This window comes from Populus alba, chromosome 8, assembly GCF_005239225.2.
Source record: "Populus alba chromosome 8, ASM523922v2, whole genome shotgun sequence".
Taxonomy (NCBI): Eukaryota; Viridiplantae; Streptophyta; class Magnoliopsida; order Malpighiales; family Salicaceae; genus Populus; species Populus alba.
The window spans coordinates 10,647,328-10,659,411 of NC_133291.1; the positions used below are offsets into that span (position 1 = coordinate 10,647,328).

General features: G+C 35.6%; 2 protein-coding genes across 2 annotated transcripts; both read right to left on the minus strand.

Annotated features, from left to right (window-relative positions):
- LOC118055852 (thermospermine synthase ACAULIS5) lies at positions 1-3,852 on the minus strand. The gene is made up of 10 exons (XM_035067870.2): positions 3,545-3,852; positions 2,478-2,544; positions 2,261-2,355; positions 2,058-2,160; positions 1,341-1,429; positions 1,076-1,232; positions 901-976; positions 739-797; positions 406-542; positions 1-315 (listed from the first exon to the last, which is right to left on the minus strand). The coding sequence occupies exons 1-10, from the start codon at positions 3,688-3,690 to the stop codon at positions 228-230; spliced, it is 1,017 nt and encodes a 338-aa protein (XP_034923761.1). The 5' UTR covers positions 3,691-3,852; the 3' UTR covers positions 1-227.
- A 2,933-nt stretch (positions 3,853-6,785) lies between these two features.
- LOC118055861 (amine oxidase [copper-containing] alpha 2, peroxisomal) lies at positions 6,786-11,545 on the minus strand. Its single transcript, XM_035067881.2, has 5 exons — positions 10,700-11,545; positions 8,316-8,700; positions 8,111-8,224; positions 7,227-7,765; positions 6,786-7,136 (listed from the first exon to the last, which is right to left on the minus strand). Exons 1-5 carry the CDS (start codon positions 11,524-11,526, stop codon positions 6,935-6,937), a joined length of 2,067 nt encoding a protein of 688 aa, XP_034923772.1. The 5' UTR covers positions 11,527-11,545; the 3' UTR covers positions 6,786-6,934.
- Positions 11,546-12,084: the final 539 nt, after the last annotated feature.

Below are 12,084 nucleotides of genomic sequence, written 5' to 3' on the forward strand. Positions count from 1 at the left end.
GGCGCAAAGATCCATCCATTACGATTATATCATTCCATTAGGTAAGTAAACAAGCAAAAGTAAAAAAAAAAAAAAAAAAAAAAACATAACATACACGATTTAGTAGATAAAAGAAAAAGACATATAATGAACCAGAAAAGAGTAAGTTTTCAAAATTATGTGCCGCTTGCATTCTTAATTCACTTCGTGCTCTTGGTTGGGGCTCCTTCCAATCCATTTCTTATTGATTATGCTTGATTCTGTTGTTGAAAGCTGCCATGCCCATAAATGAACCTGGCTGTCCCCTCCGTGTAGACATGAGTTTCATTGTCAAGCCTGCCGACAAGTAATGCTCCATGTAATTAGTCAGTGCTTAATTATAAAAGAAAAAGGTAGGAGGAGCAGAATGACACATGTGGGCCTTACGATTTTCGAACAGCTTTGCTTAAGGTTGAGGCTGATGAAAATGTTTTACCGTCAAGATATCTGTTTTCCCCTTTAATTCTCTGTTTGATTCTGCTGTCTAACTCATCGGCACTCACCGTAAATGGAGTGTCTGAAGCCTGCCAATAATCATTACAACAGTGACTAGACTATCACGGGAAAGACAAGTTGCGTGGTCCTGATATTATTAAAAAGGCCTAAAAAAGTTTGTAGCAGGTAAATTTGCAGGGAACTAAAGTAAGTGCTAATACTATTTCAGAAGACTGGAAAGTGGTGAATTTGTTTTTAAAACAGAAGCTGTGTTTGGTATAATACCATGACCCATCCCCAAGTATCAGCAAAGGAAGGTATATGAGCTGAATAAGGCACCACATCTGCACATAGGGAGAAAAATAAATTGGCCAGGCCATTTGGTTTCAGTTTTCTTGGTTTATGAAAAAGAAACATAAAGTTGGCAGGTACAAACATTTTACTTACACTTGAACACCTGCTTTAAAGTGTTGCAGATACAAGAGAACACTTCCGTATGGCTGAAGATTCCAGCTGGCCCTGCCTGAAAAGTTCACGAGATATAAACGGTTATTTCTTGTACTATTCTCCCTCTTCCCCTCCGTCTCTCTCTTTTCCATAAGCAGAGACAAATAATCGATACCTGAGTGACAAATATGCCACCGCGATTGAGTTTAGGCTTGACGGTGTGTTCATAGAAGGATTTGGTGTAAAGTTTGTAACACGGGCCTCCCTCTATTGGGTCTGCGAGGTCTCCTATGATCACATCATAGCACTCCTTTCCAATTTCTAGCTCAGCTCTGCAACATTTCCCAACATGTAAGAACGATCGAGGAGAAACGAAATTAAAAATGATATAAGTAGCATTTTTTTTTCTTACAATAATGATAAAAATAACTGAGTCAAACCTGGCGTCGTTGATGATGACCTCAAGTCTTGGATCACAGAAAGCTTCTCTATTCACAACCAAGTACGCCTTGCAGAAGTCTACCACTTCCTGGTTACATGATATAGATTCGTGTTACGAGCTTTAAAATTTTCCTGTCCATTTCCTTACATTATACGGTACTGAAAAATCTTTGATCTTTGATCACACATGGCTTATAATTGATTTGTTTAATTTTTTGTTGAACTGGGATTTTCTTTTATACATTACAATTAGTGGTTAAGAGAAGGCAGAGTCCCGTGTTCACTGGCCGTGAACCTAAACGATTTGCCCATTTCCCCAACGTGGCTGAACGACAAGTCATAATCAATGATGGGACATCTTCGATTAAGAACAAAAAGGAACAAAAATGAGATGCCAAAAAGAAATAAAAATGAAAATGTCTTTCCATTTCGTAAATAACGAAAACATAATAATGATAAATAGTCATTTTCTTGAAAAGTTTTCTTAGGACAAACTAAGCCAACAATATAATGTTATCCCCCTCTATATGTGGGACCCAGAAATAAAAGGATCAACGGTCAAAGAAATGTAATACCGATAATTTGGATTCATCAAATTAAGGGTGGCTGAAAGGGCACAGGTTAGCTTAGTTGATAAACCATGCAAGGTAAAATATTTCCTTGTATTTGAAATAGAAAATTTAATATATACATATATATGTATATCTCTGAGTTACCTCATCAATGTCACACATGACAACCTTCACCGCTGTCTTGTGTCTTAGTATTTCTCTTGCAGTGGAACCTTCACCTCCTCCCATAATAAAGACTGTCTTTGGACTGCAACCAAACGTACAGTTGCTACAAATTGAGCACCGCTAGAGAACCACACAGGACTTCACAATCCTCCATACCAACAAAGAAAATAAAAGGTAAATACCTTGAGTGATGAAGAAGTGCTGGATGAACAAGAGATTCATGGTAGATGAACTCATCCACTTCCGCACTTTGAAGCTTTCCATCAATGATTAAAGCCTGTTATGCAAAACAAAAATAATTTTATCTTACACGAGAAAATTATTCAATTAAGGCGTTTGTGTGTGAGCGTAGCGTTATTTTTTCACAAAAGTGGAAGTCTTTTTTGAAAAAAAATGGACCTTTCCAAACGGCTTTGTGTCTAACAGTGCAATGTCTTGATACCGAGAAGCCCCTGTATGCAAAATACTGCAAAAAAAATAAAGATGGTAAGCTGCTCAATGCTCGAACATGTGAAATGAATCAATAATGAAAGGGGAGACTTAGCGGAAAAAGTGGTAAATTATGTCTCGCTTTTCTCAGACCAACCTTTTGAATAAGTGATCTTCTAATTAACTGTTTCACTTTTAAGGTTACTTCATGTTTTATTCTAATAAACAATCGCTATATTTACTAGGAAAAAGAAAAGGCTCCAAACCGAACGACAAGGTTGTAAAGCGTCGAAGCTTAAAGGTGATCAACCAAATCCATGAAACGACAAAAGGGTACATGTCAGAGAATACTTTCTACGATAGATACAGATTAGCCTAGTAGCTTGGTGAATCAGATTCGAGTAACTTTAATTTTCTTTTTTTGCTGTGTGACGAGGGATTACTGCTGTCATTATATATATATATATACACACCAAAGCCGTTTAGACCTTAACCAAAAAAAAAAAAAAAAAAAAAAGAAAATTATCACTATTCTATAATTTTACTTTGTCTCGCACAATAAAAGATGCAGATTAATTCTTTTTTGATTCGTATGCAGGAAGCTTTGCCTCTGATGCTGTCTCGAGAATTACGTCGTAAACTTTGTAGAAATAAAACATTTTTCACCGAAAACCCGGCACTAAATAAGAGAGAAGAAGCGATTAAAAGAAGCTGGTGCTTTTTTCCCGTAATATAATGGAGCTTGAATCACGGCGGCCTAGAGCATGCAGGGTAGGTATTTTAGTACAGCGATACTCATTCTTATATATAGAAAGGGAAATTAGGTTTGCCCTTCAAGTTAAGAGCATAAGAATTCTATCCTCTAGAGAATTTAAGATAAAAAGAGAGAAGGTAAGAAAATGTAACGATATTTAAAAAATAAAGCCTAGTTACGAAAAGAACCAGTGAAAATAGGTTGAAAATCGAATGTGACTAAACCATATTAATTGGTGAATTGGAACCATGATGTTAGAGCAGTTAGTGCAATTTATATGTACCTATTAAGAGCAAAACACCATCTCAAGTTCTCTTCAATCTCTTCTTCATACCAACAGCTCTTCCTATAACCATTCTGTGATGAATGGGTTTTTCCATTCACACCATTTCCATTGCCAATGCCATTGGAGCAAGAAATTTCACCCATTTTTTCCTTCTGTATAGCTAAGCAAGCCCGGGAGAGAGAGAGGGAGGGAGGGAGGAAAGAGGCAAGTGAAGGATGGAGAGAAATGTTGGCTTAGCTACGGTATATAAATAGGAAGGTGGCAGGAAAATCGAAAAGGGTTATGATTTGGTTGTGGTATGAAGAGCTAGGAAAATCTATCGAAGTGGGTGTGTGCACTTGGTACTGAAAAGGAGAGCTATAGACGAGATATCCTCATGGATTTTCGTAAATAGTTGCAAACAAAAGTAAAGAAAAAGTGGAAAAGGTGTGATTTTTTGCTGGCGTGGTTATGTTTATCTAGCAATGTGGTCTTCGATGTTTTTACCTTCCCGCATAGTACCAATAAATTCAATTATCACATACGTGATGATCTTTTCATGTGTATGTTCATTAATTAATTCATTTATATATTACTATGGATAGATTACGTGAATGAATATGTAGAGCTACGTACTAATCCTCCTCTAGCACCTAGTGTGAGGCTTCCAATTAAAGATGCATAAACTGATAGGATTTGGACGCATTGAATCACGTGGAGTACCTCTCATGATCGAGCTAGGGGGTGCTCTTTGGTTTCTCCAAATGAAATTTAAATGCGTTGTCGTTTATACATACTCTCGACGATCCCAGTGTAGAACCATACCCCATCACAACTTTCATTGCTTACTCGCAAAAATCAGTAGCAGTGTATTACAATTCAGAATAGCTACCACCTTCCAATTTATTTATTATGGAAAATTGAACATCTGTTTCGTTAATTAAAACCAAAAACTTTTTTTTAAAGGTGACCATTTCACACAAAAAAAGGCACTGCGAGATAAAATGCCTTTAAAATTTTACAAAAGCAAGCTTGGAAATGTCTGATGTGGCATGCATGTATTATGTATATTGTATTGGACAGAGGATCGATGGCGGACTGCCTGGATTGTGAAATGTAACTGCAACTGTATGCATGCATGGTAGATTTTAAAAGAAAACGAAGGGAAAAAGAGTGCAGGAAAAGGATAAAAGATGATGATTAGTAAGAGGTGACGATTACCGAAAATTCTGGCCATATTCTTTTCTTCAGAAATGTGTGCAAATCTTGGTTGGACTTTGGAGAGAGAGGCGGGGGCGTGCAGTCGGAACCATCATCACATTCTCTTGCTTCAAAAGATGAATGAAGGGCGTGCCATGCCAGGCGCACTCATAATCACCACCATCACAATCGAAGAACATCAATCCACAACTGATCGATCCAGCAACATGAAATTTTTTCAACCCCACCATAATAATAGCAGACAATAACCCCTCTTACACTATTGAGTTCACCATTTACCTTTATATACATGTATTTTATCATGCCTGTCTTGCCAGGTGTCAGCCATTCATCTCATCTTTTAACCCCATTACGCGGGGTCCAGCACAGGTAATATTCGCATCAGCATGATGTGCCCTCAAGGAGTGGAGGGTAGACAAGAGGGTCACGAGAAGAAGATTGGTGTTCTTTGTTTATGGCGGGCAACTGTTAAATGAATTCAAAGAGCCATAGAATTTGTAGGGGTGATGATGGATTCACCCACCTCTTGTTTTGGAAAGCTATGATAGTCTCAGTGTGTCCAAGGTCCCAAAGATCAAGAAGCTTTTGCTTCTATGTCGCCATTCCTCAAATCTTTTGCTTGGTTTGCCCACCCCACGAGCTGTGAGAATTATTATACCTGGCAAGCTTGAAGTACTCGATCAAGTAAGAGATCTTACTTCTTTCAAAACAAAATTGAAAAAAATCTCAAGAATCGTATTCTTTGCAGAACAATACAATATTTTCTCGATTATCCTCTATGTTGAGTGCTATAGCATGTGACAAACCCTATGTTTTAAGAAGATCTTTCTTAAGATAAAATCTTGACGTGTTTCTTTGGCTATTCAAATAAAGCTGTATCCCGTCCATCAAACCATCTATCAAGCCAAAGCAAATCATGCAAAAACATTTTTGAAGTGTCCATCAATCCAACCATCAAGTCAGGCAAATCGTGCCAAACTCTTACTGCATTCTTGCGAAGCATTTTTGAATTTGTTTGTCACCGTTGTTATTCTGCAGCATGTTTGTAAAAAAATTAATTTTTTATTTAATTTTTAAATATTTTTATATATTAAAATTAAAAATATATTTAAAAAAACAATTACTACCACAATAATAAACACTGCCTAAATTTTTAAATCATTGAATTTTGAGTCTTCAAATAACCTCCCGAAAGAAAGAATCAAGTAATCATTAATTCTTTTTCAATGATGGGATTTTTTTCTTATATCCATAATCTCAATAGAATCGCAAACTACTTACCAAGCCTAGTAAATCATGTCAAAAGTTTTAATCCTTTGACTCGCCAAGATTTAGTCTCCAAGTAGCTCACAAAATTCTTTCTAAACAAGGCATGTATTCGAGATTGTAATTACACCTCAAATCGAAAATAGTTTTTGTCTTTCAGGCATCTTTTATCATATTATGTATAGATGAGCTTATTTGAAAATATAATTGCGGTTATTTTTTAAATATTTTTTTTAAAAAAAATATATCAAAATAATTTTTTTATTATTTAAAAAAATTATTTTTGATATCACTACATCAAAATAATTTAAAAATATTAAAAAATATTAGTTTGAAGTAAAGAAAAAAATAATAATTTAAATTTTTTAAAAAAAAACTTTTAAAGCTAAAAAACAAGTAGGCTAACAGCGACTATGTGACGGGACACCAAGTAAATAGCTTGAAGCCTCTAGTTGCCTTAATTTAGAAAATTCACATTTATACTGTACATGACTAAAAACAATTGCACTATGTCTATGCAATCTGGAGAATGGGACGGTTGTCGCAGACACCTAGAAGAGGCGGACGAGACCGCTAAACTCGTTTAAGAGCTAGGCCAGCTTCGATCTGAGCTTACGTCAGGCCCGATCTATTTTCTCTACCCCTGGATCTTGCCTATCTCAATCAATTGTGCTGGATCCTGAGCTTGAGCCTGGCCGGCGACGGGTCTTGGGCTTTCTGCTCCGAAACCTATTGCCTTTCTGTACAATTTAGGAATGTAAAACTTCAGGGATGAAAGAATTATATCCACGTTATACATTACATTTATTTTCGAAAGAACATAATCCCATTAATATGGTCAGAGATTGAAGGAAGGAGGAAATGCATTGTCGATGTTTTTTGATGGTTCTTAAAACAAAAATCCATTGACTTCGTAAGTTGCTATGCTCTGGAGCAAATGGACCGATTATCAGGTTGGGGTGGTTTGACTTTGAGCACCGGGTTGCTCTCGAAAAAATTAGCTGGCCGGAGCTCAAATCCACTGCTAAGAGTTGTCATTACCGGAAAATCTTCTTGGTAGGGCACATGGTGAAATCCCAATGTGTACCACAACACAATGTCTTTATTTTCTATTTCCCTATTCCTGCATTAACAAGAAAAGTCGACACAACAATGTTGGTGTGACAATTGTTACGTAAAGTCAACAAATCAAAATTGTTGGTATCTGGCGTACCTGAGGCTCCATCTTGCTAGGGTATCATCTCCTCGGCTTTGATCAACATAAAGCCCTCCCGCCCATTTTTCAGACTTGTTATATGGGGTAATCCATAGATTGTATTCGGTGAAGGCTCCCCGAATTTGTGCATAATCATCGTCTGATAAGAGGGGGGCCGCAACGGACCCTGGGATCAAACGGTAGCCAATGAAGTTTCCGATACTGGTCCTCTTGTTTGGATTAACCACTAATAGATCTTCTTGTGCTACACCGAGCTTAATCCTTGCATCAGACTCCGTTTTAGCTGTCTCGCTCACAACCCTCCAGTAGCTCCTCCTAGGCGACCGGTGATCGGTCACTGGGGTCATTAGCAACTGGGACCTGACAAATGAGTTTGCATCGCCATCCACATCAAGATCAAGATGGTAAGTAAAGAAGTGGTCATGGTTTGCCCCCAGGGTGTTTTCTGCTAGCAATGTACCATAAGCTTCCTCTTTTATTTGATCTTTATGGGTGTACATTGATCCCCTCACTTCAAGCAAACCAGTCAGCCCAACCTGCACGGAAAATATGAACCAGAAGGTCATCCAAGAACATTATCGTCATGCTAGAGGTAATCAAATTATGTTGGCTATTGAAATCTGCTAATTCTAATCCATCAAGAGAAAATATCATCTTCAAGAGCAACATATTTTGCCAACAGAATCAAATACAGCGTTTTCATCTACGCAGGTAACGATCACCACGAAATCACAAGCATATGCAAATGTTCTCCTGTGTAGCCTATGTTAGAACCTAACCTAGCTTTAACGCAATGGAACTGTGATCACAACAAATCAATTTTGATGCTAGATTAGACATCAGAAAAATAAGCTTCCCCGTTTGATGAGTTTATTAATTACCGTGACTTTGATTGAGCCGCTTTGCTTAAACTCCCAATCATTAACGTAATCGTAGTTGCCAACAGTAGACACCATTCTTACAACCAGGGTCACCTCTGGCCTTACTTCTCTTATCTGCACCACCGCCATTTGGTTTCAGACAAAATTATCTCAAAATTAAGCCCACTGAACAAACCCAAAAACAAATAAAAAAAAAATCACTAACCACTTTGCCTGGTATAGAAGCCTCCGTATGCCGCCACATTACGTCTCCGGCATACCTCTCAAATATGCAAAAGATATTAGGCATATTTACAGGCGTCCCGTTGTGGTCGGCAACATAAGCGTCCATGAAAACTGCATTTTCCGGGCAGTCCCTGAGTGGCTCAAGTGGCACTGCACAGAGGCCATACCCGTATTCACCAGCATCAAAATATACTCGATAGTACCACTCTTCATTTAGGTCCATATATGGCACGAAGACCTCCGACAGGAACCCTCGATACAGAACTTTACGAAACTTTTGCTTCTGGAGATCAAATATTGATGCCAAGGATATCATTGGGCCCGCCCGAGCATCGAAGCTCAAATGAAAATCCCAATTGGCCCACCTGATACATAGTACGGTGCCATCACCCAAAAGGAAATTCGATAACTTAAATAGGAATAGAAAATAACAGTAACAAAACGGGATTGATGCAGAGTAATTCCATTACTTTAAATGAACTATTTCATCGGACATTTGGATAGTGTAGAGGGGAAACTCCGTGAGTGTTTGTTTTTGCAGTAGCTTTGTTTTTCAATTCATTTTTTCAATTGTTTTTTATTTCAAAACAGAGGTAACAAAAATATAAAAGCTACCCAGTCAAAGGTTAAAGGTCTCTCACACTTAATAAAAAAAATTAAAAAATAAGATATTTTTATTAATTATTCTTTATGAAAGGAAGATTATCTACACCTAATAAAAAATCTCAAAAATAAAGATTATTCAAAACCTTATAAAAAATGCATTCTAAATTTTAATACCGAACACACGCAGTAATGTTGAACACTTACAAAAAAACCCTCAAATATCTATATGCAAATATTTCTTAATACCTATCGAATAATTTTTAAATATATCCAAAATTAACAAATAATAAAACATTATTTGGGATACTCAAGGATACTTCGAAAACTCTTCTACATACTTGTCTTATTCTTTGTTCTACAATTTATATTATTCACTTAGGCCCCGTTTGGTTGCTGGAAAGTAGTGAATTCCAAGAAAGTATTTTCCGATATTTGGTAGTGTAATGAAAAATAAGCTAGAAAATATTTTCCAGTGTTTGGTTATGTCATGGAAAATGAGTTGGAAAATAACCTATTAACATTTTATTTTTCTCAAATTTATTAAAATAATAAGAAACAAATCTTACAAATTAAAAAGTTGAATGAGAATGAAATTGAAAAAAAAATATAATTTCATAAATTATCTCAAATAAAATAAATAATAATCAAAATAATAGAGATCAAATCTAAAAAATTAAAAAAATAAAAGATGAAGAAATTAAAATAATAATAATCAACATTTCATAAATTATTTCAAATAAAATAAGTAACAATTAAAAGAATAAGGACCAAATCTGATAGATAAAAATTTTCAATAAAAAAATAGTAAGAAAAAAAAAAATAACAATTATAAAAATAAGAACCAAAATTAATATAAAAATAAAATTTTAAGAGATGAAATTGAAAATAAATATTAAAAATAAAATATATATAACGATTAAAAGTTTGAGAATCAAATTTAATATAATCAGCAAATAATGACATTTCTAAATTTTTCACAACTTCCGGAAAGTGTTTTCCCCCAAATTTTTTAGAAAAACATTTTCCTGAAAATCAAGTCAAATTTTCCTTTTACTGGAAAGTGTTTTTCATTGACCAACTTTTCTAATGGCAAACAAACACAAGAAAGTTTGGAAAGTGATTTTCTGGAAACCACTTTCCGGAAAACAAACACAGCTAAAAGAAAAACACTTTCCTGAAAACCAAACCAAATTTTTCATTAACTAAAATTGACTGGAAAATATTTTTCGTTGACCGAAAAATATTTTTCGTTGACCAACTTTTCTAATGACAAACAAACACAGAAAAGTTTGGAAACTGGTTTTCCAAAAACCAGTTTTCAAGAAAACAAACGAGGCCTTAAAACCATAAAACACATGTCTACGTGTATGGGTTATTATTTTTAAAACAAGAATAACTCTGCTACAAATTTTTAAAAATAAGTGATTAAAATATGGATTATTATTTTTAATAACATATCCTATCATATTTTAAAATCTCAAGAATAAATGTTTCTATCATATTTTAAAAGTTAGCAAGATAAGATTAACTATCAGCATTATCTTTTTAAAACGGCTTATTTTTTTTTTTTTTTTTTTTTTACTAAAATTGAGTTCGGTTGTACTTTCTGTATCTTTTGATGTGCTGATATCAAAAAGATTTTTAAAAAATAAAAAAACATTATTGGCATTTCTTAAGCAGCTTGCAGTATTGTCATAAAAGTAAACTATAGTATCGCTTTCAATAAAAGAAAACTTCGTCTGCGGTCCGTAACCTTACCTAATCGTGTGTCCATCTATTGTGAAACTTGGGCCGTCAGATTGGTGCATCGAAATTCCTTTCAACGGTGACCCAAACGGTGGTTTTTGCGATGATTCCCTGTAGTCAGTCCCGTCAGCCTTTGGCACTGGCACAGTTGATCTATCTTGAAACCCTAAGATCTTCATTTCCTCAAGATCAACGGTGACAGTGATTCCCTCAATTGGTCTCATATACAAATTCACAGTCCCGTCTAAATAATTACACAGGACCCTGACAACCCTTTTATTCCTTCTCTTTTCTCCATACCAACCAATAGCAAAGCTCATACACACAACCTCTTCAGCCTTGAGCCCTCTCTTTCTAATTGACTCCAAGAACGGAGTATGCTTAAACGGCAGTGCATTGGCAGTTCCTTGCTCTTCAAAAGTGAGCAGAGGGTACCCATAACCGCCGTAAACTCTATCAGAAACAATCTTGCGGGCTGGTAAGTCAGCGATAATTTCATGAGTGATCTGGTTTATACGTGCTATGATAAATGCTTGTCGAGGTGGGGTTTTGGTAGCGGTGCCTTCCAGCCATGAAAGAATGGCGGTTTTGGTTGGTTCTTCGAGGCCTACATAGTGAAAGGCTATGCTGTGGTTTGACTTGGGATACGAGTTATGAACTATGGATTGAATTTTGGTGAACTCGGTAGGGGTTAGGGGATCCAGTGGGTGTGTGTGAGTTGGCAAAATGGAGAGCGTAGAGAGGAGAAAGAATATGAGACTCTTGGAGACGGAAGCCATGGAGACTGATGAGGCCATCCTTGAGCCCAACCGTTGACTATAAGGGTCATCCCATTCCATGGTCACCACTCACCTGTGTTGTGAGGTGTATTTAAAGCCGTTCTGTAATAAATAAAAAAAGCGATTTTTTTTTTTAAGGCAATAGGAATTATTTGTAGCAAAGTAAAAAAGCAACTTGTCATGATTTTTAAGAGCACTGTACCTGCGTCCCGTCGGATTAATTTTTAAGAAAATATTGAAAAAATACTTTGATTTACTTTTTTTTAGTGAAAAAAAATTGTATGGAATTAACTTGACATGATAAATTGATTTTACGGGTTAAAAACAACTTGAATGACTCGTAAAAATTATAATTTGATTAAAAAAAATTAAAATGACATGTTTTTTATATTAAAATAACAATATATTGGATTAACTTGGGTCAACTTATGTTAACTTGTCAAATTCATGACCCGAGTTATGAGACTGTGATAATCACATAGAAAACAAATAAAAAAACTTATAAAAGTCTAATTCCCAATTAATCTAGTGTTGAATGATGAAATATATAAATCAATTAAAAATGACCTAAAAAGTAACCCAACTTAACTCATTAAACTCGTAACTCGGGTTATAAAA

Bases quoted from the DNA above. Each gene is read 5' to 3' on its own strand.
- LOC118055852 (XM_035067870.2), bottom strand. From the start codon at position 3,690: ATGGGTGAAATTTCTTGCTCCAATGGCATTGGCAATGGAAATGGTGTG. The intron at 2,545-3,544 runs GTACATATAAAT...TTTTTTTTGCAG, and splicing joins TGGTGTTTTGCTCTTAATAG to TATTTTGCATACAGGGGCTT. The intron at 1,233-1,340 runs GTTTGACTCAGT...GAAATGTTGCAG, and splicing joins GTCATCATCAACGACGCCAG to AGCTGAGCTAGAAATTGGAA.
- LOC118055861 (XM_035067881.2), bottom strand. From the start codon at position 11,526: ATGGAATGGGATGACCCTTATAGTCAACGGTTGGGCTCAAGGATGGCC. The intron at 8,701-10,699 runs GTAAGGTTACGG...ACTATGTATCAG, and splicing joins ATAGATGGACACACGATTAG to GTGGGCCAATTGGGATTTTC. The intron at 7,766-8,110 runs GTAATTAATAAA...TTTTCCGTGCAG, and splicing joins GCGGCTCAATCAAAGTCACG to GTTGGGCTGACTGGTTTGCT.